The 24,628-nt window shown below is 37.7% G+C and overlaps 1 protein-coding gene across 4 annotated transcripts in view; it reads left to right on the top strand.

The window, feature by feature from the left end:
• Positions 1-24,628, top strand: part of unc-104 (kinesin family member unc-104) — a 942,286-nt gene that overhangs the window by 886,715 nt on the left and 30,943 nt on the right. Inside the window, exon 42 of one of the 4 annotated variants that reach the window (XM_090394095.1) lies at positions 20,426-20,686. The exons of the other annotated variants lie outside the window; for them this stretch is intronic. Coding sequence (XP_090250221.1) covers positions 20,426-20,488 — 63 coding nt within the window. The 3' untranslated portion in view covers positions 20,489-20,686. Of the gene's footprint in view, positions 1-20,425; positions 20,687-24,628 lie in introns of those variants that run through there. 4 annotated transcript variants of the gene reach the window in all.

Genomic DNA, 24,628 nt, shown 5'->3' with positions numbered 1-24,628 from the left:
TGCTAAATGAAACAAGCAGTGATGAGAACACAGTGGTAAAAAAAAACAATGTCCAGGCATGCAGTCAGGAATACATATCCATACTTGAATAGAAAAAGCCATCAAAAGCCTAAAATTTGGAAAGGCAGCAGGAGTAGATGATATTCGACCAGAAATGCTCACGTATGGGGGTATAAAAGTCGTATAGTAGCTGCATTGCATAGTTCAGAAATCCTGGACAGAGAGAGACGAATTCCAGATGATTGGAGTGGAGCTTTCATAGTACCCATATATAAAAAGGGAAATAAAACTGAATGTGAGAATTACAGAGACATTTCATTACTGAGTGTTCCTGGTAAGATATATGCAAGTATACTTGAGAAACGGTTGAGAAGGATTGTGGAAGAAAAGCTTGGTGAAGAACAAGCTGGATTCAGGCCAAATAGAGGCTGTCAGGATCAGATTTTCACTTTACGACAGATAATTGAGAAATCATGAGAATATAACAAAGATCTGTATTTAAGTTTTGTAGATCTGGAAAAGGCATATGACAAGGCCAAGAGAGAAGCTATTCCAAGTTTGGAATAGCTTCTCTCCAAAATTCTTCATTATCACCAAAATGAAGTCATATGACTCTTTCTTTAGTAATTATATGCAACAACCGAGAATTCACTTACGAAAAATGCATTTTTCTGACATTTGATTTCTTTAGCACTGAATGAGAGTTTTTGCTCTCTTAGGGTTTCTCCTGGTCTTTAAAGAGAATCAACCAGTTCGAAACAGCTCTCAGGCCAGTGAAACCTTAAAAAAAAAAAAAAAAAAAAAAAAAAAGCAGTAATAAAAATTGAACATACTGGCAGTTGTGTTTTTTTAAGTAGTGCAAGCTAAGGCAACTCCGAAGTTGGATCTTTAATATCCACTTTTACCATGTAAAAAAAAACTTGTTTGAGCCCCAGGTCCACATTTTGGATGATTTCAGTAGCTTTTGTAAATACAGATATTTTATTCCTAAGCTTGTTTACACATTTCAGCAAAACATCATATATCTAGGTTAGTTAAGACATTAGAATGCTGCTAGTATTTGTGAAAAAAAAAAAAAAAACTAGCTTTTTTTTTAAAAAAATCACTGCTAAGAAATATTATTACCCTGACTTCCATGGAGTCACAAGACTCATTGTGGGAAGTCAACAGTTCACAGACAATTCATCGCGTGAACTATTGATCGCTGAAAAAATTCACTGCAAATGTTATTCGCTAGAAACCTGAAATGAATTGCATCGATACCGATATATAAAAAGTAAATGCAGTGCAAAATAAATTCCACAAAATGTAATTTTATTATGTATCTATGTATTAGTCCGCACAGCTAGCCAGGTGGCTGGTTGCTTCACAACCATATGCCTGGAAAAGGAGTGTCCTGGGTTCAATTCCCGTCGCTGACGTGAGGAGTGTAGGATCTTTCTCAGACATACCCAAGTTAGCCAGTCTTGTTCGAGGACTGCAGGGTTTTTCTCCCCAGTTTATGGAGTTTTTCCTCCTGCAAGCAAGCAAACTGGTCTGAGAAGATAATGCTTCTACAGACATAGGGCCAACCACCTTATCCTCATATAACGGTTACGGTTATAATTTTGCAAATATTAATATTCCATCAACAGAATTTGTAGTATCAAAGAAAGAAAGAATATTTATACCATTTTAAGATGAAACAGAAATTAGGAAACTCACCAATCAATAAAATATTACTTTCACTGTATAAGAATAAAAAATATGAAAATCTAAATAAATAATACATAGATCTATCCCTCTTTTACCTTTACGGTGTCGAGGGTTTGTATTCCTTATAACCGCAACTGCTTATAAGGGGTTGTTATAGGATCAGTGTTGGAGAGGTGGTTCTACTGAAACTCATAAGGTGGTGGCCTATGCCTCCCAGTGTATTCTATGTCTGTAGAAGCGTTACGTTCTGAAGCCCGGTTTGGCTGCTTGAGGGAGGAAAATTCCACATAAACTGGGGAGAAAAACCTTGCAGTCCTCGCCCAAGACTGGCTAACTTGGGTATGTCTGAGAAAGATCCCAAGCTCCTCATGTCAGCGACAGAAATCGAACCCAGGACACTCCTTTCCTAGACATGGTTGTGAAGCAACCAGCCACTCGGCTAACCGCACAGACTAATACATAGATACATAATAAAATTATATTTTGTGCAATTTATCCTGCACTGCATTTACTTTTCATATATCGGTATCAATGCAATATCATTTGAATTTTCTAGCGAATTTTTTCAGCGATGAATTTTCCCTGAGATGAATTGTCCAGACATGGGGGTCAACGCCAAGTCTATCATATCACTCCCTAAAATCATCAATAGTCTTCTCTCTTGCTCAGGAAATGCATTTCCAGGAAATGCCATGCTCCTACCACTCTCCATGCAAAAAACTTCTTTCCCTTTTACTCACTACCTCCTTTTGTCCAGGAAATGCCATGCTCTTACCACTCTCCATGCAAAAAACTTCTTTCCCTTTTACTCACTACCTCCTTTTGCAACCTCCAAGAATGGCCCTTTGTTCTTGATCCTTTCCCGTGTTCTACCCACATGAAAATCTCCTGTATTAATACAATAATGATCTTTCAACAGCTTAAATGTCTCAATCATATCTCCCCCTTTGTCTTCTATCCAACAAACACTGCAGTCTGCTTGTCATTAGTCTGTCTCATAATCAGCATTGTACAGCCCTCATATCATTTTTGTTATCCATCTCTGTAAATAACTAAACCATGTGAGTATGAAATATCCTATCTGTGGATCTCAAATTTTAAAACCTTACATTTATTCCCATTAAATTTACGTCTCCATTCATTTTTTCCCCCTTTCCAGCTTATTCAAATCCTCCGAAGAGCCAAAATATCAGCATTATTACTAATAATCCTCTCAAGCTTCACAACATCTGCAAAGAACTGAACATCTCCCGATAGTCCTGTTCAATCTTTATTTAAATGATACTATCATAACAATGGTCCTAGGACTGAATCCTGTGGAATCCACTTTTAACCTTCCAACTCCATGATACTACCCCTCCATATATAACTCTGATATCTATTAGAGAGCCAATCACCAATCCAATCTACTAACCTGATATCCAAACCCATATGATGATGCAACTTAAAAATCAACTTGTCATGTGCCACCCTGTCAAATGCCTTGGGGGGGGGCAGGATGACAGTTTATACCATAATCCCATCCACTGCTCTTATTACTCTTTTTTAAAAGGTAATCTCAGATCACTAAAACAAAAGCACTCTTTAACAAATTCATGATGGTCTGCATAAATAATATTACCCTTATCTGCCCAATTCTGTATTTGAGTTGTTACCAGTTTCTCCAAAATCTTAACAACTACAGAAGAAAGACAAACAGAACTATAGTTTGATACCTGCATTCTACCTCCCACCACCCTTATGCAATGGTATTATATTTCCCCCTCCAGGAACCTGCCCCATTGCAAGACTCATTAAACAGCGAAGTTAATGGCATAATCAGTTCCATAGCACATTCCGTTAAAACACGTGGTGAAATTCCATCTAGTCCCCTGTCTCATTGACATTTAGTGTGCTCAGTATTCGGAATACATCCTCTTAGTTGGCTTCAAACATTTCCATTCATTATCCTTCTAGGGATAAAACCTATAGTACTAGGATGGAACACTAATAAAGTGATCATTAACCCAACTCAGCAAGATAATCCATCCACTCTCATTTTTCTTCCTACTCACCACAGCAAAAAAACTCCTTGGGATTATCCTTGGATTGCAGTGCCAGTCAACTCTCATATTCTAAGTTTTTTTCTCCTCACAATACTAATCACTTTCCTAGCCTGAGCCTTATATTCCTCATGCAAATACTCTCCACATCTTTTTATATGCCTTCCATAATCCCTTTTTCTTTTACAATTCCCCTTTTATTCCTTTTGTCATCCATTTGACTCCAGATTGCTTTATCTTCTTCGCTTGAAGTATACAATCTATCATTGCCGTCAACAATTTTTCTTAAGTTTCTTTCATGCGTTAATGACCCTCTCTTCCTTCATATTCATTTATCCATTGTTCTGCTGGAAGGTAGTTTCTAAGTCTATGATAGTCATTTGCCTTATAATTCCACGTAACTTCCTTCTGTTTTAATCTCATGTCTATTCATTCTCCAAGTCAGGACTACATGGTCACTTTTACCAATGGGGTGGAGTATGTCATCTCTGTCACAATCAAATTCTCTGATTCTAACTAAATCCAAAACTTTTCATCCTAGTGTTCCCTCCACCACATACTATTTAAGACAGTTGTCCCTCAAGAAATTCATTTATGACTTTCAAATGAATTGAGGGTCAAATTCAGTTTTTCTTATTACTTCAGTTTTCCTTATTCCTTATTACTACATGCTGCCTTCTCTGCCCAGTTTATATCACTATAGTGGAAGTTCCCCCATAATGATTGCCTTGCTTCTCACTTTCCAATCTAATTTGCCTAAATATTTCTTGTTCGTCACCATCTGTATTCCCTGGTCTGTAGCAACATCCCAATAAATATCTTGTTTTATAAACATTTTTCTGACTCCATATAATTTCAAAGCCATGAGTGTTATTTCCACTGAATACTCCACTTTTACCTTCTCTATCCTGCCAAGAACTTTGGAGAGATCAAGTCGATCAATGCTGCAAACTCAGTCCCTTTATTCCAAATACTCCTAGCATGTGTATACAGAAAAACCAGTGCATTGCCAGTATTCCTATAGCCATTATTACTCCCCTCGCACTCCACTTGGCACTCTAATATAGTACACACCTCTACATTTCTGAAGCCACTATCCCCATGAGGCCATTCCTGCAACATCCCACCTGTGCAATTCTAGTTTTCCTTTCCCAACACATACTCCCTTGCCCAGAAAACAACAGTTTCACGGAATGCCTGCACTATTCTGCATTCAAATCTCTTGCATACAGCTCTCTTCTATCCTCAAGTGTACTCTATGCATCCACACATTCCAAAACTGTTCCTGAACATTCTTGCTATCATCTCGTTGGTCATCGCTGCTCTTCTCCTCCACTGCACATTATCATTCTGGGGCAAAATGCTCACTTGGACACATTTATGCTGCACAATGTCTAACATGAACCTTAAACCTGAAATCTTGTGCTACATGATTCACACTATCTCTCAGATCATTCGTCCCAACCATTACTATAATCTCCTCCACACCTTCATCCCTCTTCACTGCCATTGTCACACTCTCTCTGTCATTCCACCAGGTAAGCACCCCTGGCACTCTACTCTGCACAACCCAAATCATTGAATTTTCATACATGATGCTCCAAACACATTCATTCATCCTCTCGCAAGCATCCCTGATGGCTTCCAATCTCTATCTCTCTCTCCCTTATCCCTTGCTTCTACACTCTCACAACTTGATACAATTTCCTCTCTTCTGCTGTCTCTACCATTCTCTTGCCTTCTTCTCTGATGCCATTCTCATACACCTACTCTCATTCATCCCACACTAGCCAACCTCTCTATCCTCCCAAGATCTTCATTTATCCTCCTGAACTCATTCCTTGCATCTCCTATCTCAAGAGTTCTCTCTCTCTAGGCATTCTGCTTTCAGTTGACATTCACAAACACAATTGTGGCCATCAAACAAACCATCTCCATCTGCTAAACTTCCCAAAGCAAAATCCATATATGTGTCTATAGCATTCTTTCCACTCTCCAACACACTACAGCACCCGCAAACTGAAAACCATCCATTTCCGAAGCACGATCTTTACTGCCACTAAATCTCAAGATCGATACACTTATGTCTTCCAGCGCCTCCAATTGCCTGCATTTCATGCACGCATACACATTCCAGTCTCACACCTGCCACAGTACGTACACATCCTGTTTAAAAAACAGGATTTGTACGTACCTCATGCATAGTAATCTACAAAAGCATCAATTAGGTTTTGAATAACATCATCTTTAAATGATGGTGTGTGTGTGGGGGGGGGGGGGGGCATAGTGGTAAAACTTGTGACTGCCATGTCATATAATCGATACGCAAGACAATACTGAGACAGTATTATAGTTCGCCCACCGATTAGAGATCCTTCGACACTTCTGAGCATGTCCCAAAAAGGAGAATCCACTCCAATAATAGGGTAATCAATCCGTCTTCTGGGATGAGTTTGTTTATTATTACAGGTCAGAAAATTTAGCTTTTCTTTTACGAACATTGTAGTTTTTAAAGTGTAACTATTTTGCATGTATAACAGTTGGAAAAACGTACGTAGAGTATTAACAAAATTAAAAAAAGGTATAGCATAAAACAAAAATTTAACGAAATTTATTTTTAAGAAAGTTTTCTAGAAAATAAAAATAATTATACAGAAAAACAGAAATTTTTTCAAACGAACTTAGATATTCTAAACTTAAGTTGAGAGAACTGAGACACTTTAATGTCCTAAACCGATTAATTATTTATGACTTGTTGTGACTCTTTTAACAAACCCATGCAAAAAAAAAAGTTGGAAAAAAATACCATTATCAAATCCTTTTAATCTTCATAGTCATTTGAATCGGTGTCCGAATCACCATCACTTTCACTTAAACTGATCACCAAAGGTTAGCATAATTCTTCGATAATTCCGTCTCTGTCCCAATACATATTTTCCAATGAGCTGACATGAGAGAAATATTTTCCCTGGTTTTGAACTGTAATACTTTCAATCGCCTGTTCTGAAAGCTTAAAAAGTTTCGACATGTCAATATCCCCAGTTACGTTGCAAAGGCGAATGAAACTTTTCACTTCTGCCCAAACATACTCAATAGCATTAATAATATAGCAATATCATTAAAACTACTCAATAGCATTAAAACAAAATCTGATTTCATGAAGTATTTTCCTTAAAGTTTCTTGTTTCCAAGGAAAATTAATTTTTTTCTTTAAGCACAGGAATCAATTTCGGAACAGTTGGCACTCTTTTCTCGACCACGTAAAATTCGTGAATAGTTCTTATAACGTCTACATCAAAATCATTCAAAGCTATGGTTTCGATGATTTTCTTTCTCTGGCTTACCTTCACCTTTTGATTCCCCACGAATTCTTTTAACAGTTGACCCCAATACGCCCGCAATTGCACTTGCATGTTTTATGACTTGAGAAAGAGGGACAAGGAGACTGCCTTTTAACGATTCTTTTTTGCAGAATGTCAGCACATTATTCAATATTCTTTTGCAAGAGTTACTGAAACGTTTAACAACAGAACTTGTTGACTGTACTGGATCCATCATACAAATTAATAATAAAAAAATAATGCAAAAAAAGCGACAATAAAAATCAAGTTACTACTAGTACAGCGACAGACAAGAAAGCATGTTGGGGACCAATTCGTACATCCTTCATGTCTTTCTCCCCTTCAGCATGAATTGAGTATTGTACAAAATATACAATTATATTTTGTTTACAATTATATCCTACAATTAAAAAAAAAAAAAAAAAAATCGTCAATTTGAATAGTGCAAACTTAAAAATCAGTATTGTCACGAGATAAACACTAGAATATCTTTCCTTACTACTAACACTTATCCCTTTTTAACAGTTTGCATCACGCGTTGTATCCATCTTCGTGCACTAAGCAACATGAAGGTGGATATTAATGCTATGTAATGGAATATCAATGCTAATAACTGTTTTCATATTGCTTATGATTTTTTATTATTTTGGTAATCAATATAACGGAAATAGTAAATGATGTTTATTTTTTGCAATTCAAAAGGTTCCAGAGTTCATTATTCTTAAGAATATATACCCATTTAATTGTCATACTTTTCAGAATAAATATCAGTTAATTAGCCAATGTAATATTACTTATTCTTTAAGAAATACTTGTTCCATGAGAGGTTTCTTTTAATTAACATGAAAAACATAAGGAATAAGTAATACTATTTATTTAAGGCTATATATTTCAGCCTGAATATTGCAGGACATCATCAGTAATGACGATAGTTAATTACAAGGTAGAACATGAACAATACTGAGTATGCTAACATCAGAGGGATTAATGAATGATGGTGATGGAGATAACATACTTGCTCCCTGTTGATGAGAGTGTGACCATGTAGTCCTGATTTGGAGGATGTGGAGGTATCAAAACAGAAAGCATTTATGTGACATTATTATAAGGCAGGCAACTAACATAACATAATTTAGAAACAAGCTTGCAGCAGTGCAATGTATGAAAGAATTTGAAGGAAGAGGAATCATTAGTGAGGGCATGAGAGTTACTAAAGAAAAATGTTGAGAGCAATGATAGATTGTACACCTCGAGTGAAGAAGATAAAGGTAATTTGGAGTCAAATGGATGACAAAAAGGAATAAAAGGAGAATTGTAGAAGAAAAATTGATTATGGAAGACATAAAGAGAGACGTGGAGAACAGTTGCATGAGGAATTTAAGGCTCAGATTAGGAAAGTGACTAGTATTGTAAGGAGAGAAAAAGTAGAATAGGAGAGGAGACTGGCACTACAATCCAAGGAGAATCACAAGTTTTTTGCTATTTGGCGAGTAGGAGGAAAAATTATAGTGGAATGATTATCTTGCTTGGTGGAGTTGGGAACCAGGTGACCAAAGCAGATGACATAGTAGAGCTATTTAATGATCACTTTATTAGAATGTTACATCTCAATACTTCTCGGCTTAGTGCACGATATGATATTGGATGACCAGCGAGTGAAACTGTGTGAAATTGCTGAGACTATAGGCATTTCAAAAGAATGTGTAGGATATATTTTTCATTAAGAATGAAAAAGCTTTGTGCAAGATGAGTGCTGCACTTGCTCACAGCAGATCAAAAATGCACTTGCATGAAAATATCTGAACAGTGCTTGGAGCATTTTAACAAGAACATCCAACAGAATGGATATGAAACAAAAACCATCAAGAGAATTCTTAAAATGCCTCCAACTAACAACACAATAAAACAGGATTATAAAAATGCAATCTCGCTTCCTTATATCAAAAATGTTGAAAGTTTATTTTTCACTAGGTTAGACTATAATAAATTTAGTTTAATCCTTTATCCCAGTGAGAGCAAACAAAGTTTGTGCCTGAAAATATCTTCAGGACTGAATATAGTGTTGTACTTTCTTACCTGGGTAAGTAGTGCAACTCATAGCAAAGGTGGAGCAAGCTACCAACACTCCTACGCTAGTATCTCCCATAATGCAAAACACATCTCCTTGTGGATATGTATACTGTTATGCATTAAGGGATTGGCCACTACCTAGACTAGTTTCGACCTTTATTGAGGTCTCTTCAGTGGCCGCCAGGGCGGGAGTTGGAGATACCAGGCAGAAGTAGTAGCAAGGTCATCTTTACCTATAGGAGTTGCCAAAAGGTTTGCTTCTGCCTGGTATCTCCAACTCTGGGCCTGTTATGCATAACAGTATACATATCCACAAGGAGATGTGTTTTGCATTATGGGAAATACCGGGATAGGAATGTTGGTAGCTTGCTCCACCTTTGCTACGATTTGCCTAGTGTTGTACTACTTACCCAGGTAAGATAGTACAACACTATATTCAGTCCTGAAGATATTTTCAGGTGCAAACTTTGTTTGCTCTCACTGGGATAAAGGATTAAACTAAATTTATTATATCAAAAATGTTACAGATAAGCTAGCCAAATTAATGAACAAACACAACATAAAAGTAGCCTTCCTTCCTATGGAAAAAATCTCAAGATTCCTACATCCACCAAAACCACCTCATCATCCTCTTAAAAAACCAGGAGTCCCCAAAATCCATTGCTCTTACGGGATTTGCAACGTAGGACAGACAGGAAGATATGGAGAAATACTCATGGCTGAACACCATAAAGACGTACAATACAAAAGAGAACAAAAAACTGGTCTTGTTTTCCATACTACTTCCACTGGACAAGATGCACTCTGGCAAAAAACGACGATGTCATACATAGAAAACAACAGTTATATAAGAAAATTTAAAGAAGCTGCTAATATGCTAAAAAACCCAACCCAATGCAATAAAAATCAAGGTTTAATTCTCCATCAAGTGTGGTCAGCTCTAATAAAAAATCTACCTCAATCTGAGCTCGGACTGTATGAACAAGAACACGTGACATCATCAGTATTGTTCAACATCAATAACGTTTTATATCTGCATTCTGTTATTTGAGTTTATGAATAGTCAGACGGTTATGATTTGTATTTATTAATTCTCTTGTTTAAACTTTAACTTATACTATTTACCCCCTGAAGATGTAAATCCTACGATTTACGAAACTTGTCGGGAACTATTATTTCAGTATTTTGTATAACTGAATAATAAAAAATGTGGTGTAATCACCGAAATATATCTTTTGAAGAATAAAACTGAGACTTGGATTCACCATTACCCGCCAGAATCTAAACAGTGGACAGAAGCCAGTTGTTCAGTGCCCAAAAAGACAAACTCTGTTCCATTAGCAGGAAAGATCATAGCAATGGTGTTTTGGGATGCTAAAGGTATTTTGATTATTAATTATCTTGAAAAGAGTAAAACAATAACTGGGGAATATTATTCCGATCTTTTAACCAGACTAGGCGAAAAAATTCGTGAGAAGAGACCCAGTTTGCAGAAGAAAAAAATTATTTTTCATCAGGACAATGCACCTGCCTACAAAAGTGTTTTGGCAATGGGAAAATTAAGGGATCTGCACTATGAATTGTTGGATGATCCACCCTATTTCTCAGATTTGGCTCCCTCTGACTTCTATGTCTTCCCAAAACTAAAACTCTTCCTCGCTGGTCAGCGTTTTTTCTTCAAATCAAGAGGTAATTGGAGCTGTAGAGGGATATTTTGTAGATCTTACTGAGAACCATTACAGGGATGGGATAATGGTGCTGGAGCATCCCTGGAATAAATGTATTAGTCTTAAGGGAGATTATGTTAAAAATCATTTTGAAATTATAAATTCGTTTTTTCATTGTTAGGCCGAGAACTTTTCACACCACCCTCATATATATATATATATATATATATATATGAGGGTGGTGTGAAAAGTTTATATATATATATATATATATGAGGGTGGTGTGAAAAGTATATATATATATATATATATATATAGACAGGGAATATAAACAATATCTGTTTTCTCTTTGATTTAAGATCCTATACTCTCGAACTCAGTATATATAGTCTAACTGGCGCAGTCATAAAACAAATCAATTTGTTAGACTATGGAGCGTGAGAAATAAGGTATAGTAGAAATAGATGGACGGTGGCAACCGGCAGTTAAGGCAGTCAATCGACCATTCACAAATAAATGAAGTAAAGCGAAAACAAAGACAAAGCAGGGTAGTGGGAAACAACTAATAGAGGACATCGGTCCTGGTATATTATAACATATATAATATACCAAAGGTGCGGACTACTACGTTATAACAGGGGCAGGTTATTGGAAATTGGAAGGAGGGGAAATATAGTACCCTGATGGTGGTAGAATGCAGGTATCAGACTATAGTTCTGTTAAATAATAAAGATATAGGTCTGTTTGTATTTCTTCTGCAGTTGTTAAGCTTTTGGAGAAATTGGTAACAACTCATACAGAATTGGACAGATAAGGGTAATATTATTTATGCAGGTCATCATGGATTTGTTAAAGAGTGCTTTTGTTTTAGTGATCTGGTTACCTTTTACAATAGAGTAATAAGAGCAGTGGATGGGAGTAAAGTATAGACTCTTTTGTTTCCCCAAGGCATTTGACTGCACCACATGACAAGTTGATTTTTAAGTTGCATCATATGGGTTTTGTTATCAGTTTAGTGGATTGGATTGGTGATTGGCTCTCTAATAGATATCAGAGAGTTATATATGGAGGGGACAGTGTCAGGGAGTTGGAAGGTTAAAAGTGGATTCCACAGGATTCAGTGCAAGGACAATTATTATGAAATTATCATAATATTAGAGACAATGATCTGTCGGTGTGCAAGAGAGGATGCCAGAGGAGTGTTTGCAGTCAGCTGGTGGATTGTGAATGGTCGAGACAGAGTTGTAGAGCAGATGCACTCCCTCGATGAGTCTTTGGACTCCCTGGAGGTGACAAATAATAATATATCAATTAAGCAGGGTGAAAGGGTCTATATGATGATTGTAATGATGGACACAAATTACTTGAGAGTCAGTGTAAATTGTTGGCGAGAGATCTGAGATTCATGCTTGAGGTTGTACAAAAGAACATGCAGAAAGGAAAAATAATGTGAGTTGCCCAGGTATGATAATGATGAGCTGAGCAGAAGAGCAGTAATAATGAATAAATAATAGCCAAAATGTGTCAGAAGAGAGGATTGGACTATGTGGATGCTTGAAGGGCATATGAGGACAGAAAAGAACTGTATGTGAGAGACTGCTTGTATTTGAATGAGGAAAGATGTAGGCATCTGGATAGATTGCTGTTTTCTGAATGAGTCAGTGTGTCAATGCAGGGAAACTAGAATGTTTTCTGAACGAGTCAGCGTGTCAATGCAGGGAAACTAGAATTCCCAGGGTGGGTAACAGGGGTGGCCTCTTGTAGGATTAGGTGCTTGGGGGATGACATCAGGTATAGAAGCAGTGATATTTTTATACATTATACTATAAGGCCAGGAGTATCTGGAATAAAGGAGATGAATTGGTGGTGCTGATAGCATCAGCCTGGCCAAAGACTATTGGGATCTCTGAGACATGGTTGACAGAAGATGATATAATGACAGGAATAGAAGTAGCAGGGCACATCATTTTTCGGCAGGATAGGAAAGGAAAACACGTTGGTGCAGTATTGCTTATGATAAGTGATGACTTACGTCCTGTAAGAGTAGAGGCTTTGGAAGGCAGTGCCACTAATGGTTTTGAAAGCATATGGTGCGAGGCAGAGGTGGGCAAGAGAGGATATTTAGTGGCGTGTCGGTACAAGCCAAGGAGTACAGAGGGTGAGGAGCAGGAGATGTTCAGACAGTTGAGCTTGGCAAGTGCAGGAAGAATGAATGTTATGGGAGATTTTAACTACAGGAGTATAAATTGGGAAGAAGAAACTGCATCTAGTAATAAGAGAATGGAATTTCCAGAATTCTTGAGGGACAAATGTCTTAGGCAACATGTAATAGAGGGAACAAGAGGTTCGAGAGTTTTGGATTTGGTCATAGCATGAGATGACATCTCTTCCCCCTGGAGAGAGTGACCATGTGGTTTTGATTTGCAAGATACTAGACATACAGTAGCATCAAAGAAAAGTTAACATGCGTGGAATTATAAGGCAGGTGATTATAATAGTCTTACGAGGGTCGTATGAAAAGTTCTCAGCCTAAGAATGAAAATATACAAATTTATAAAGTTATTTTTATTTTTTCAACATAATCTCCCTTAAGACTAATACATTTATTCCAGCGATGCTCCAGCGCCATTATCCCATCCCTGTAGTGGTTCTCAGTAAGATCTGCAAAATATCCATCTACAGCTGCAGTCACCTCTTCATTCGAAGAAAAATGCTGACCAGCGAGGAAGAGTTTAGTTTTGGGAAGAGATAGAAGTCAAAGGGAGCCAAATCTAAGGAATAGGGTGGATGTTCCAAAAATTCATAGTGCGGATCACTTAATTTTCCTATTGCCAAAACACCTTTGTGGGCAGGTGCATTCTCCTGATGAAAGATGATTTTTTTCTTCTGCAAACCAGGTCTTTTCTCATCTAGTCTGGTTAAAAGATTGGAATAATATTCCCCAGTTATTCTTTTACTCTTTTCAAGATAATTAATAAACAAAATACCTTTAGCATCCCAAAACACCAATGCCATGACCTTTCCTGCTGATGGAACCGACTTACTTTTCTTTGGCGCTGAACAACTGGCTTTTGTCTACTGTTTTGACTGCTCTTTGGATTCTCGTGTGTAATGGTGAATCTACGTCTCATCCATAGTAAAAAATCGACACACAAAATTAGTTTTATTCTTGTTAAAATGCTCCAAGCACTGTTCAGAGATTTTCCTGTGAGTGCGCTTGCTCACAGCATTGATCTGCTATGAGCAAGTGTGGCACCCATCTTGCGCAAAGCTTTTTCATATGCAATCCTTTATGCAAAATATATCCTACACATTCTTTTGAAATGCGTATAATCTCAGCAATTTCATGCACTTTGACTCGCCAGTCATCCAATACCATATCGTGCACTTGATCAATGATTTCTGGTGTTGTTACACTTTTTGGACATCGTTCACGTGGATCATCTTCAAAGCGTTTAAACTCTGCAGCCCATTTCTTGATTGTCGAAAACGAAGGAGAAGAGTGGCCATGAACTTTTATGAACTGAATGAATTTCTTTTGGCATTAAACCTTCTTTTACAAAGAATTTTATAACCGCATGATACTCAATTTTATCCATTTCAAGGGATACAGACAACACTTTTGCTTCAGAAGCTGTATAAAACAAGCTACTTGATAGAATGACTTGCAATTTCACATGGATGCTTATGACAGATGTACAAACTTAGAAAAAAAAAATCTTGCAGATGGTCGAGGCCAAGAACTTTTCAGACCCCTCTCGTAGATATCAACTTGGGGTAGTTCCATGGAGTGCAGAATTGGGAAGGAATATTAGTTAGATGTATTCCACGAGTGAAGAAGAAGAGGACACGATTTGATGTGGATGACAAACAATATCAAACAGGAACTGCATGTGAAAAGAAGGTTATGGTGGATAGGAGATGCATTAAGAATATAAGACTCAGCCAGGAGAGTGATGTATGGTAAGGAAGGCAAAATTGGAATATGAGAGGAGATCGGCACTAAGATCCAAAGAAAATCGTAGGGAATTTTTTAGCTATGTGGCCAGTAGGATGAGAAACGATTGTAGAAAAATGACATTTTGGGATAAAAATTGGAATAGAGTGACTGATGCAGAGGACATAGTGTGGTTGCTCAATGAACACTAAATGGAGTATTTCCTCCTGGAGAAGTAAGTTTTAATACTAGAGGGATAGGGGAGGTTCAAGGTTTAGAGGTGCAAGATGAGTGCGTGTTTCAAATGCTGAGTATTCTAAATGTCAGTAAAGCTATGGAACTGGATGATATTTCACCATGGTTTTCAGAGAATGTGCTAAAGAACTGACAGCTCCATTTGACCTGGCTTTTCAATGAAAGTCTGGGTATGGGAAAGGTACCCAAAGGATGAAGGAAGATAAGATAGTGCCATTGCATAAGGGTGGTAGCAGACTGTGAGTATCTAATTTTAGGCCAGTTTGTGGTTCATGAGTAGTTGTTAAGATCTTGGAGCAATTAGTGATCATATACAGTGTTGGGCAGATGATAGCAATGTTATCTGTGAGAATCAACATGGATTTGTTAAGGGGTGCTCTTGCTTTAGTAATATGATTGCCTTTTATAATAAAGTGACAAGAGCAGTTGATGAGAGAAAGGCATATATTGCCATTTTTTTTTGGATTTTGCAAAGGCATTTGACAGGGTGCCATATGATAAGCTGATATTTAAGTCGCAGCACAGGTTTAGATGTCAGATTGGTCAACTGGATTCAGGATTGGCTATCTGATAGGTATCAGAGAGTTGTGTGTGGTGGGGAAGTTTCAAGGAGGCAGAACGTTACAAGTTGGGTCCCACAGGGCTCAGTACTGGGACCTGTATTGCTTAACCTTTATATCAATGACATTGTCAATGGATATTCTGTTGTTTGCAGATGATATGAAGCTGGGAAGGGTTATTCATAATAGTGCAGATGTGGCAGCCCTGCAAAAGGTTTTGAATAAACTAGATAGATGGATAAATAAAATGTGGATGTCGGTTGAATGGAGCAAAATGTAAAGTCTTGAAGTTTGGGATACATCGATGGGAGGATGCATACTTGATTGCAGGAGCTGTACTGTTAGAAGTAGGAGAGACGAGATCTGGGAGGGATGACTGATAGAAACCTGAAATTCAGGGAATATATTGCAAAGGTGGTGAAGGTAACCTAACCCAGCAGATTGCAAAAATACTGAGAAGGATGCTGACCTGCAGAGATAAAAAAGTTATCATTCCATTTTATAAGACCCTGATCAGACCACACGTAACTATTGTTCTCAAATTTTTTCCCTAGGATTTGAAGGGGATAAATTATCTGTGGAAAGGGTAAAGAGGCAGATAATAAAGATGGTTTCTGGACTGTACAATGTTAGTTATGAGGATCAGCCGAGGGAATGTGGACTGCAGAGTTTCGTAGATAGAAGAAGTAGAGGTGATATGATTGAGACTTTTAACTGTTGAGAGGTAGTTACAGAGTTGACACTGGGGGGAATCCTTTTGCTTGGTGAAACAGCAGAAAAAGAGCAATGACAAGAGGCCATCCCTGGAAGTTGCAAGCAAGGGTGAGGAGTGGTTTCTTGCATGGAGGGTGGTTGAACCATGGAATGCATTGCCTGATAGAGTGGTGAGAGCAAGAACGGTCGATGAGTTCAAGGAGTAGTATGATAGACTTTGTTTCCTAGGAAGAACCGCCCATGATGAGTCTTTTGACTCCATGGAGGCCTGAATAATAATAATATCATTGACGTAAAGATTGAACAGGACTACGGGACAGATGTTCAGTTCTTTCCAGATGACGCGAAGCTTGGAAGGATTATTAGTAATAGTGCGGATGTTTTGAATAAGCTGGAAAGGAGGACAAATGAATGGGGATGTCACTTTAATGAACTAAATGTAAGGTTTTAAATATGGGATCCACAGATGAGATACTTCATACTTACTTGGTGGAGTTATACTGGATGAAGCAACAGATCATGGAGTGATTGTGGTTAGAAATTTGTAGGTCTATAGGACATACTGCAAAGGTTACGAAGATATCTCAAAGAACTAAGGCAATGTTGAGAACATTGACCATGAGAGATAAAAGGCTGCTGGTCTCATTTTATCAATCTTTCATCACACGACATCTGAATTTCTGTGCTCAATGTGGTCATTGGGATTTGAAAGGGATGAAGTAACCCCCTAGGTGGTGCAGAGATGGATAACAAAAATGATACATACAGGACTGTACAGCACTGATTATGAGGACTGCAGAGTTTGGTGGAAAAAGGGCAAAGGTGCGATATGATCGAGACATTTAAGCTGTTGAAAGATTATAATAAATTTAGTTTAATCATTTATCCAAGTGTAAGCAAACAAAGTTTGTGCCTGAAAATATCTTCAGGACTGGGATAAGGTAGTGCAACACCAACTCCGAGCAAAGGTGGACAGAGCTCTTATCACTCCTTGTCTCTGTATCTCCCATAATGTAAAGCACATCTCCTTGCAGACTTGTATACTGCTATGCATTAAGGGAAGGGCCACTACCCAAACCGATTTCAACCTTTATTGAGGTCTCATCGGTGGGAGGCAGACCCAACCATGGAGATACTAAGGCAGAAGCAATAGCAGAGGTCATATTTATCTGTTGGAGTTGCCAACAGGTGTACCACCTTAATATTGAATTACTCTGGATTTAGAGAAAGATGTTGGAAATTTATTTTTCACTTGGTTAGACTATAATAAATTTCGTTTTTTAGTTTAATCCTTTATCCAAGTGTAAGCAAACAAAGTCTGCACCTGAAAATATCTTAAGGACTGGGGTAAGGTAGTGCAACTCCGAGCAAAGGTAGACAGAGCTCTCATCACTCCTTGTCTCAGTATCTCCCATAATGCAAAACACATATACATCTCTGCAAGGAGATGTCCTTTGCATTATGGGAGATACTGAGACAAGGAGTGATGAGAGCTCTGTCCACCTTTGCTCGGAGTTGCCTGGTGTTGCACTACCTTACCCCAGTCCTGAAGATATTTTCAGGCACAAACTTTGTTTGCTTATGTCGAAAGATTATTATTGTATTAATGCAGGAAATTTTTCATATGGTAGAACAAGAGAAAGGAACCAGGACAGGGGGCTATCCCTGGAGGTTGCAAAAGGATTTTTGCAACCTCCAGGATTGCAAAAATGAGAGGGTGGTGAACATGCAGACTATTGATGATTTTAAGGAGTAGTATGAGAGACTTTCTGTTGAGTAGTGTTGATCTCACACTATGAGTCTTGTGACTCCATGGACATCAGGAAAATAATTAAAAAAAAAAAAAAAAAAATGGTATAACTGAGGGAATAGTGCAAAAAAAAAAAAGTGATGTGTGATTAGAATAAGAATTTTCCATATCTTAGATTGAGAGAGGCAGTTGTTCTAATTTAAGTTTGGATAGTGAAGTGAGACCTCATCACTTTCTGTAAACAAACATTCAAATTTATACTGATATTGATGAAGCATGTTTCAAACCACAGGATATTGTGGTCTGTATTCCGTTCCACACCAAGACAAATTTCACAGGTTTACTGTTGCTAATATAAAATTGATGTTCTTGTATTCTCTTTTCTATTGTGCATCCTTTACTCTTCTGATGTTATAAGTATAGAAACCACAAATGTGGAGAATATGAATATGCAAAAAAAGAAACAATTGTGGAGGAATTTTAAGGAGAAGAGTGACCATCAGGCGCAGGAACAGTATAAAGCTCAGGCCAGGATGGTAAGAAAAGCAAAAGCAGATTACGAAAGGAAATTGGCCACGCAGGCTAAAGAGAATCCCAAACAGTTTTTTCAATATGTTGCAAGTAAAAGGAAAAATGCTCATGGTAGAATGATCTTAAAAAATGCTGAGGGTAGGGAGGTAACTGAATCAGTTGATATTGTGGAATTACTGAGCGAGCACTTTGCAAGAGTATATCACCCAGGTGGTGACTTTGCAGGAATGGAAGAACCAACAGCTTATACTGGAATTGTGATGAATGAAGTAGAGGTAACTAGTCTATTACAGAACCTCAATGTCAATACATCTGTGGGATTGGATGGTATACCAGCTCGTGTCGTACGTGAAGCGGCCAAAGAATTGTCAGTGCCCTTGACCATTATGTTTAATTTGAGCCTCAGGACTGGGTCAGTCCCAAGGGGGTGGAAAGAGGGGAAAATAGTTCCACTGCACAAAGGTGGTTCCAAGGCTGCTGTTGAAAATTACCGGCCAATCAGCATAACAGGAGTCATTATCAAGGTCTTAGAGAAAATAGTCAAGAGGAAAATACAAGATTGGATAGAAGAAAATGGGATACTGTATCGGGGACAGCATGGTTTTGTGAAGGGTAGGTCATGCCTCAGTAACTTGCTCGCGTATTATAACACAGTGACGGCTGAACTGGATAAGGGTAATGGGTTTACGGTGATTCTACTGGACCTTGCCAAGGCCTTTGACAGGATACCACATGGAATTCTAATCAGTAAATTGGGGCATATGGGGATGGACATAGGGTTGGTGAGATGGATAGGAGGGTGGTTGACGGAGAGATATCAGAGAGTGGTTTACTCAGGAGTAGAGTCCACAAGACGGCCTGTGACTAGTGGTGTGCCACAAGGATCTGTTCTTGGACCACTGCTGTTTAATTTGTTCATAAATGATATAGGAAAGGATCTGAGAGGAACAGTTCATTTGTTTGCGGATGATGCGAAGTTGGGTAGGGCAATAGTGAATACAGATGACGTCAAATTTTTGCAAGATGATTTGGATAGATTGGAGGTCTGGGCTAAGGAGAATGGATGTCAGTTTAATGTGGCAAAATGTAAGGTTATGCATTTTGGGGTGAAAAGATTGGAGGCAGTTCACTGCATTGGTGGAACCGTGCTCCAGGAAATTGATGAGTCACGAGATTTAGGAGTGTTGGTAGATAAGGAATTGAAATTTAGGGGACACATTGCAAAAGTGGCCAAATCAGCTCATCAAATCACTTGGTTGCTGAAGAATACGTTGACAAGCAGAGACAAGCAGGTTATTGTTCCTCTGTATCGAGCCTTGATAAGACCCCATCTAGACTACTGTGCTCAGATTTGGTCACCTAGGTTTTTTCTTGATGGGGAGGAGGTGGAGAGGATCCAGAGGCGAGTGACCAAGATGATAGCAGGTCTGTGGAATGAACCGTATGAGAACAGGTTGAGGATTTGTGGGTTGCAAAAATTGGTTGATAGGCGGAGGAGGGGAGATATGATTGAGACATTTAAATTACTAAAGGGTTTCTATAAAATTAATTCAGAAGATATTTTTGAGAACAGGGCTGGTTGTGGGAGGACTAGGGGACATCCATGGAAACTGGGCAAAAGTGTGGTTAGTAAAGGTGTTAGAGCTGGGTTCTTTACTTTTAGAGTAGTGAATGAGTGGAATGTGCTCCCTGAGTCTGTGGTGGATGCTGTGACAGTGAATGAGTTTAAGGCGAGGTATGATAGGTACTGTATGAATGTCAAATAGTTGTGATGAATATGATTTGGGGCCTCCCTCGATGAGTCTAATGACTCCCTGGAGTTGCCCGTAATAATAGAAATAGTAATAATATGTATGTTTACAGAATATCCAGTTCCATCTGCCATGGAGAGGTAGCTGGCATAAACATGCATTATCATTTGGTTGACTTCAAAGGATGAAACTAAAGTGAAAAGATCAGAAGACCATAAATTTCTAGCATTCTTAATTATTATAAACATTGTATTATCATATGTCTACAGATTTCTTGTTTTCAAGAAATTGAGAAAAACTATATCAGTGTGAAAACTAAGCATTCATAATTAACTGAAATAAAATTCTCTAGGAACAAAAAATGCAGCTTCAGCGTAATTAGGCAAGATTAACATAATAATTCTGAGATTAATTTTTTAGATAGATGCAATATTTATGTGGTTGTATAAATATTGTACTGCTTGTATTTCGTTGCAGTTTTGTGTACTCATCGAAGACCATCTTTATGATAAAAATAAACATCATATTAAAACATAGTTGCTTTTATTTTGTCCTACCATTAAAACAATAATTATAAAAGAACTGGAAATATAAAAATCCACTCTATTGTTCAGTGTAATGTTTGCCTTTAAAATTATTCCTATAAGGAAATGCACATTTAATGCTTTCAGTAGCACTAGCTCTGAGTTGTAGCTATGAAATTAAGTCAGTAATAACCAATGAATTGTTCACTCCCAACTTCATCCATTATTAACAATAGAGAACACAGCTGATATTACTAATCAGATTGGCATATACAAATATGGATTCTTCTTAGGTGGCATCTTCGTATTGAAGGTTGGCAATTATAGATTTCCACATCGTTCTATTTTTTGCTATTCCTTTGATGTCACCATATAATTTAATTTTTGTCCATTCCAGAACATCGTCTACCCATTTCCTCCTTACTCTTGTTCCCTCCATCTTCCCTTCTCAAATTACTTTACTCAATTCTCCAGCTGACTTTAATTACAGGAATGTAGAATGGAAGGAAGAGATAGTCTATAGGAATAAGGAAAGCGAGTTTGTGGAATTTCTGAGAGATGAGTATCTTAAGCAGCATGTGATTGAAGCAACTAGAGGCTTTAATCGTTTGGATTTGGTGATAACTTCACAAGATGTAGTTGTTAATGAAGTGTTGACACTGCTACCAGTTGGTGAGAGTGATCATGGGGTACTTGTTTGAGAACTGAAGAAACAAGAAAAGGTTACTGCCAAAAATGGATACATGTGGAATATAAAGCAGGTGTTTATCAGAAGCTTTGTAGTCGATTAGCATTAGTATGTTGGATAGATGAGCTGAGCAGAAAAGATATTAACAGTGCATGGAAACTCACAAGGCAGTATCTGACAAAAGCAACGTATGACTGCATACCTAGGATTAAGCGAGTAAATAGGGTAGGAGTGAAATGGATGAACAGGAAAATCAAGCAAGCTGTGCTGGGAAAGAAAATATTATGGAGGAGGTACAAGACAGTTGGTGGTGATCAGATCCATGAAGAGTATAAAGTGCAGGCTAGAAAGGTGACAAGCATGGTAAAGAAAGAAAAGGTGCAGCATGAGAGGATATTGGCTGGCCAGGCCAAGGTTAACTCAAGGGAATTTTTCTGCTACATGGCAAACAAGAGGAAGAATAATTATGTCAGATTAACATTGGTCAATAGTCATGGCAGCAGACTAACCGCTGTAAAGGATTCAGTGGAATTGTGGAATGAGCACTTTATCAGCACATAACATAGTGGTGTAAATGATGCTGTGCAAAATATACAAGAGAGACAAGTGTTAGGAGAATTGGAAGTGAAAGAAATAGAGGTGTATCTCAGATGTTGGCTGTGACATGGTTATTTAATGAAAGTCTTGCAGTGGATAGGGTTCCTAAGGAGTGGAAAGAAGGCAAAATAGTACCACTCCACAAGCATGGTTCTAAGACAGAAGTCTCCAATTATACGCCAGTCTATATAACTGCGGTTATGGTCAAGGTGTTGGGTAAGGAATAGAATACAAAATTCGGTTGATTGGACATAACATTCTTTATGATGGTCAGCATGAATTTGTAAAAAGTAGATCCTGTTTTAGTAATTTACTTGCATTTTATGATAAGGTGACAAGTGTGTTTGATAAGGGAGAATCATATACAGTGATATTCTTAGACTTTGCAAAAGCATTTGATAAATTACCACATTATAACCTGGCGTACAAGCTGCAGAGAATGGGAATAGATAGTATATTGATTATACTATCTATGAGATTGGCTCTCTGAACGATACCAGCAGGTTGTGTATGATGGAGCAGTGTCTAAAAAAAAAGGAGGATAACCAGAGGCATGCCCCACTGTTCTGTTCTGTTCTTGGGCCCCTGCTGTTTAACTTCTTTGTAAACGACATACCATATGGACTGACTGGGGGATCTTCTGTTGTTTGCTGATGATTCAAAATTGGGAAGAATTATAAGTAGCACTTATATTCAAATCTTCCTGAAAGGAAGATTTGAATAGACATTTTACTTGGACAAAAGAATGGGGTTGTAGTTTTAATATCAGTAAGTGCAAGGTTTTGGAATGCAGAAATATAAGGCTATATGCTATATCGATGGTGCCATACTGCAGCAAGTGGATGAGATTAGAGATTTGGGAGCGATGATTGACAGTAGACTGAAATTTAGAGAGCATATTGCTAGTGTTGCAAAGGCTGCACATCGTAGTGCTGCTATGATAACAAGTACTTTAACATGTAGGGATAAGGAAGTGGTTGTTCCACTGTATAAGGCACTGATCAGGCTGCACTTGGACTATTGTGCTCAGATCTGGTCACCTGTTTTTCAGTGTGATGTGGCAACATTGCAGGGGGGGGGTCCAGAGGCAAGTGACTAAGACAGTGTTGGGACTTTGGAATGTTGGCATTGGAGAGAGGTTTTAAAAATGTGGATTGCAGAGGTTGGTGGATAGGAGTAAGAGAGGTGATATGATCAAGACATTTAAGTTTGAGAGGATTTTATCAGATTAATCCAGAGAGGATTATGAAAAGAGTAGAAGGTGAGAGGGGAAGAAACAGAGGTCATCCCTGGAAGTTATGTAAGTATGGTGAAGAGGGATGTAAGGAGTAGATTTTTTAACGTGGAGAATTGTCAGGGAATGGAACACATTGCCAGAATGTGTTGTTAATGCAAGGAGTGTTAAGGATTTTAATATTCTAGTTGTCATTTGAATGAACCTCCCACGATGAGTCTGCCAACTGCATGGAGGGTGTGATAATAATAACATATAAGTGAAACGTAAGTATAATAATAAAAAAATAAACAACAAAACAGTGCAATCTTGGAAGACCTGTCTGAATATTTGTCATTAGCCATTGATAAATAAGTAACCAGCTTTCAGAAGTATAATTTTGTTCATGAGTGTTTATATTTTAATGATTCCTTTTAAATTAATTTAAATATTTCAATTAAAGAATAAAAGAAAGTATAACCGATTATTAATTTTTGAGAGTTTGTTTTTACTGCTCATAGGCATTGCCTTAGTTGCTTAGTGGGTTACCATAGCACTAAGCACTACATCTAATATAAAAAGTATAAACAAAATAAAAAATATTTCACATTAGTCTTTACTTACACCTTCAGACTTTTACAATATATTTTAATTGGAGCACATCTAATAAAGGAAGGAAAATTAAAAACAAATCATCTTAAAAAAGGTGGGGTGGGGGGGAGTTACAATTTTAAATATACAAAACAAAGGAATCATAACATATTGGATCTTAGAATTTTGTAATTCAGTTGTACTAGATACTCGGTTAATTGAGGTTTGTGTACATGGTACAGTTTACCATGTACACACACACTGTCTGTCTTCAACTTACAACATGTCTTATGACCTCACATACTAGATACTCAGTTAATTGAGGTTTGTGTACATGGTACAGTTTACCATGTACACACACACACTGTCTGTCTTCATCTTACAACATGTCTTATGACCTCACAATAACACTTCATGGAACACCACCTCACTCCTGCAACCCATGGACTATGGTGTTATTGCTGTCTTTTAAGCATATTAGTAAGCATACTTTGGCTTGAGAAATTTTTGAAGTGATATAATATCTTGCTAGCGTATAGAGCTGAAAGGCTTCAATTTGGCATTAATACGATATTAAAACAAAGGATATTATTGATCCAGCCATATTTTATAATACCAGATATCAAAAGAGACTTTTTAAAATTTACCAGAATGTGTGATAATATAACCTTTGGCATTAGAGTTTACTTGGTATGCACTACT

Source organism: Typopeltis vanoorti, chromosome 6 (genome assembly GCF_054136105.1).
Source record: "Typopeltis vanoorti isolate ZY-2024b chromosome 6, IOZ_Tvanoo_1.0, whole genome shotgun sequence".
NCBI classification, from domain to species: domain Eukaryota; kingdom Metazoa; phylum Arthropoda; class Arachnida; order Uropygi; family Thelyphonidae; genus Typopeltis; species Typopeltis vanoorti.
This window is presented reverse-complemented; position numbering and strand designations above follow the sequence as displayed.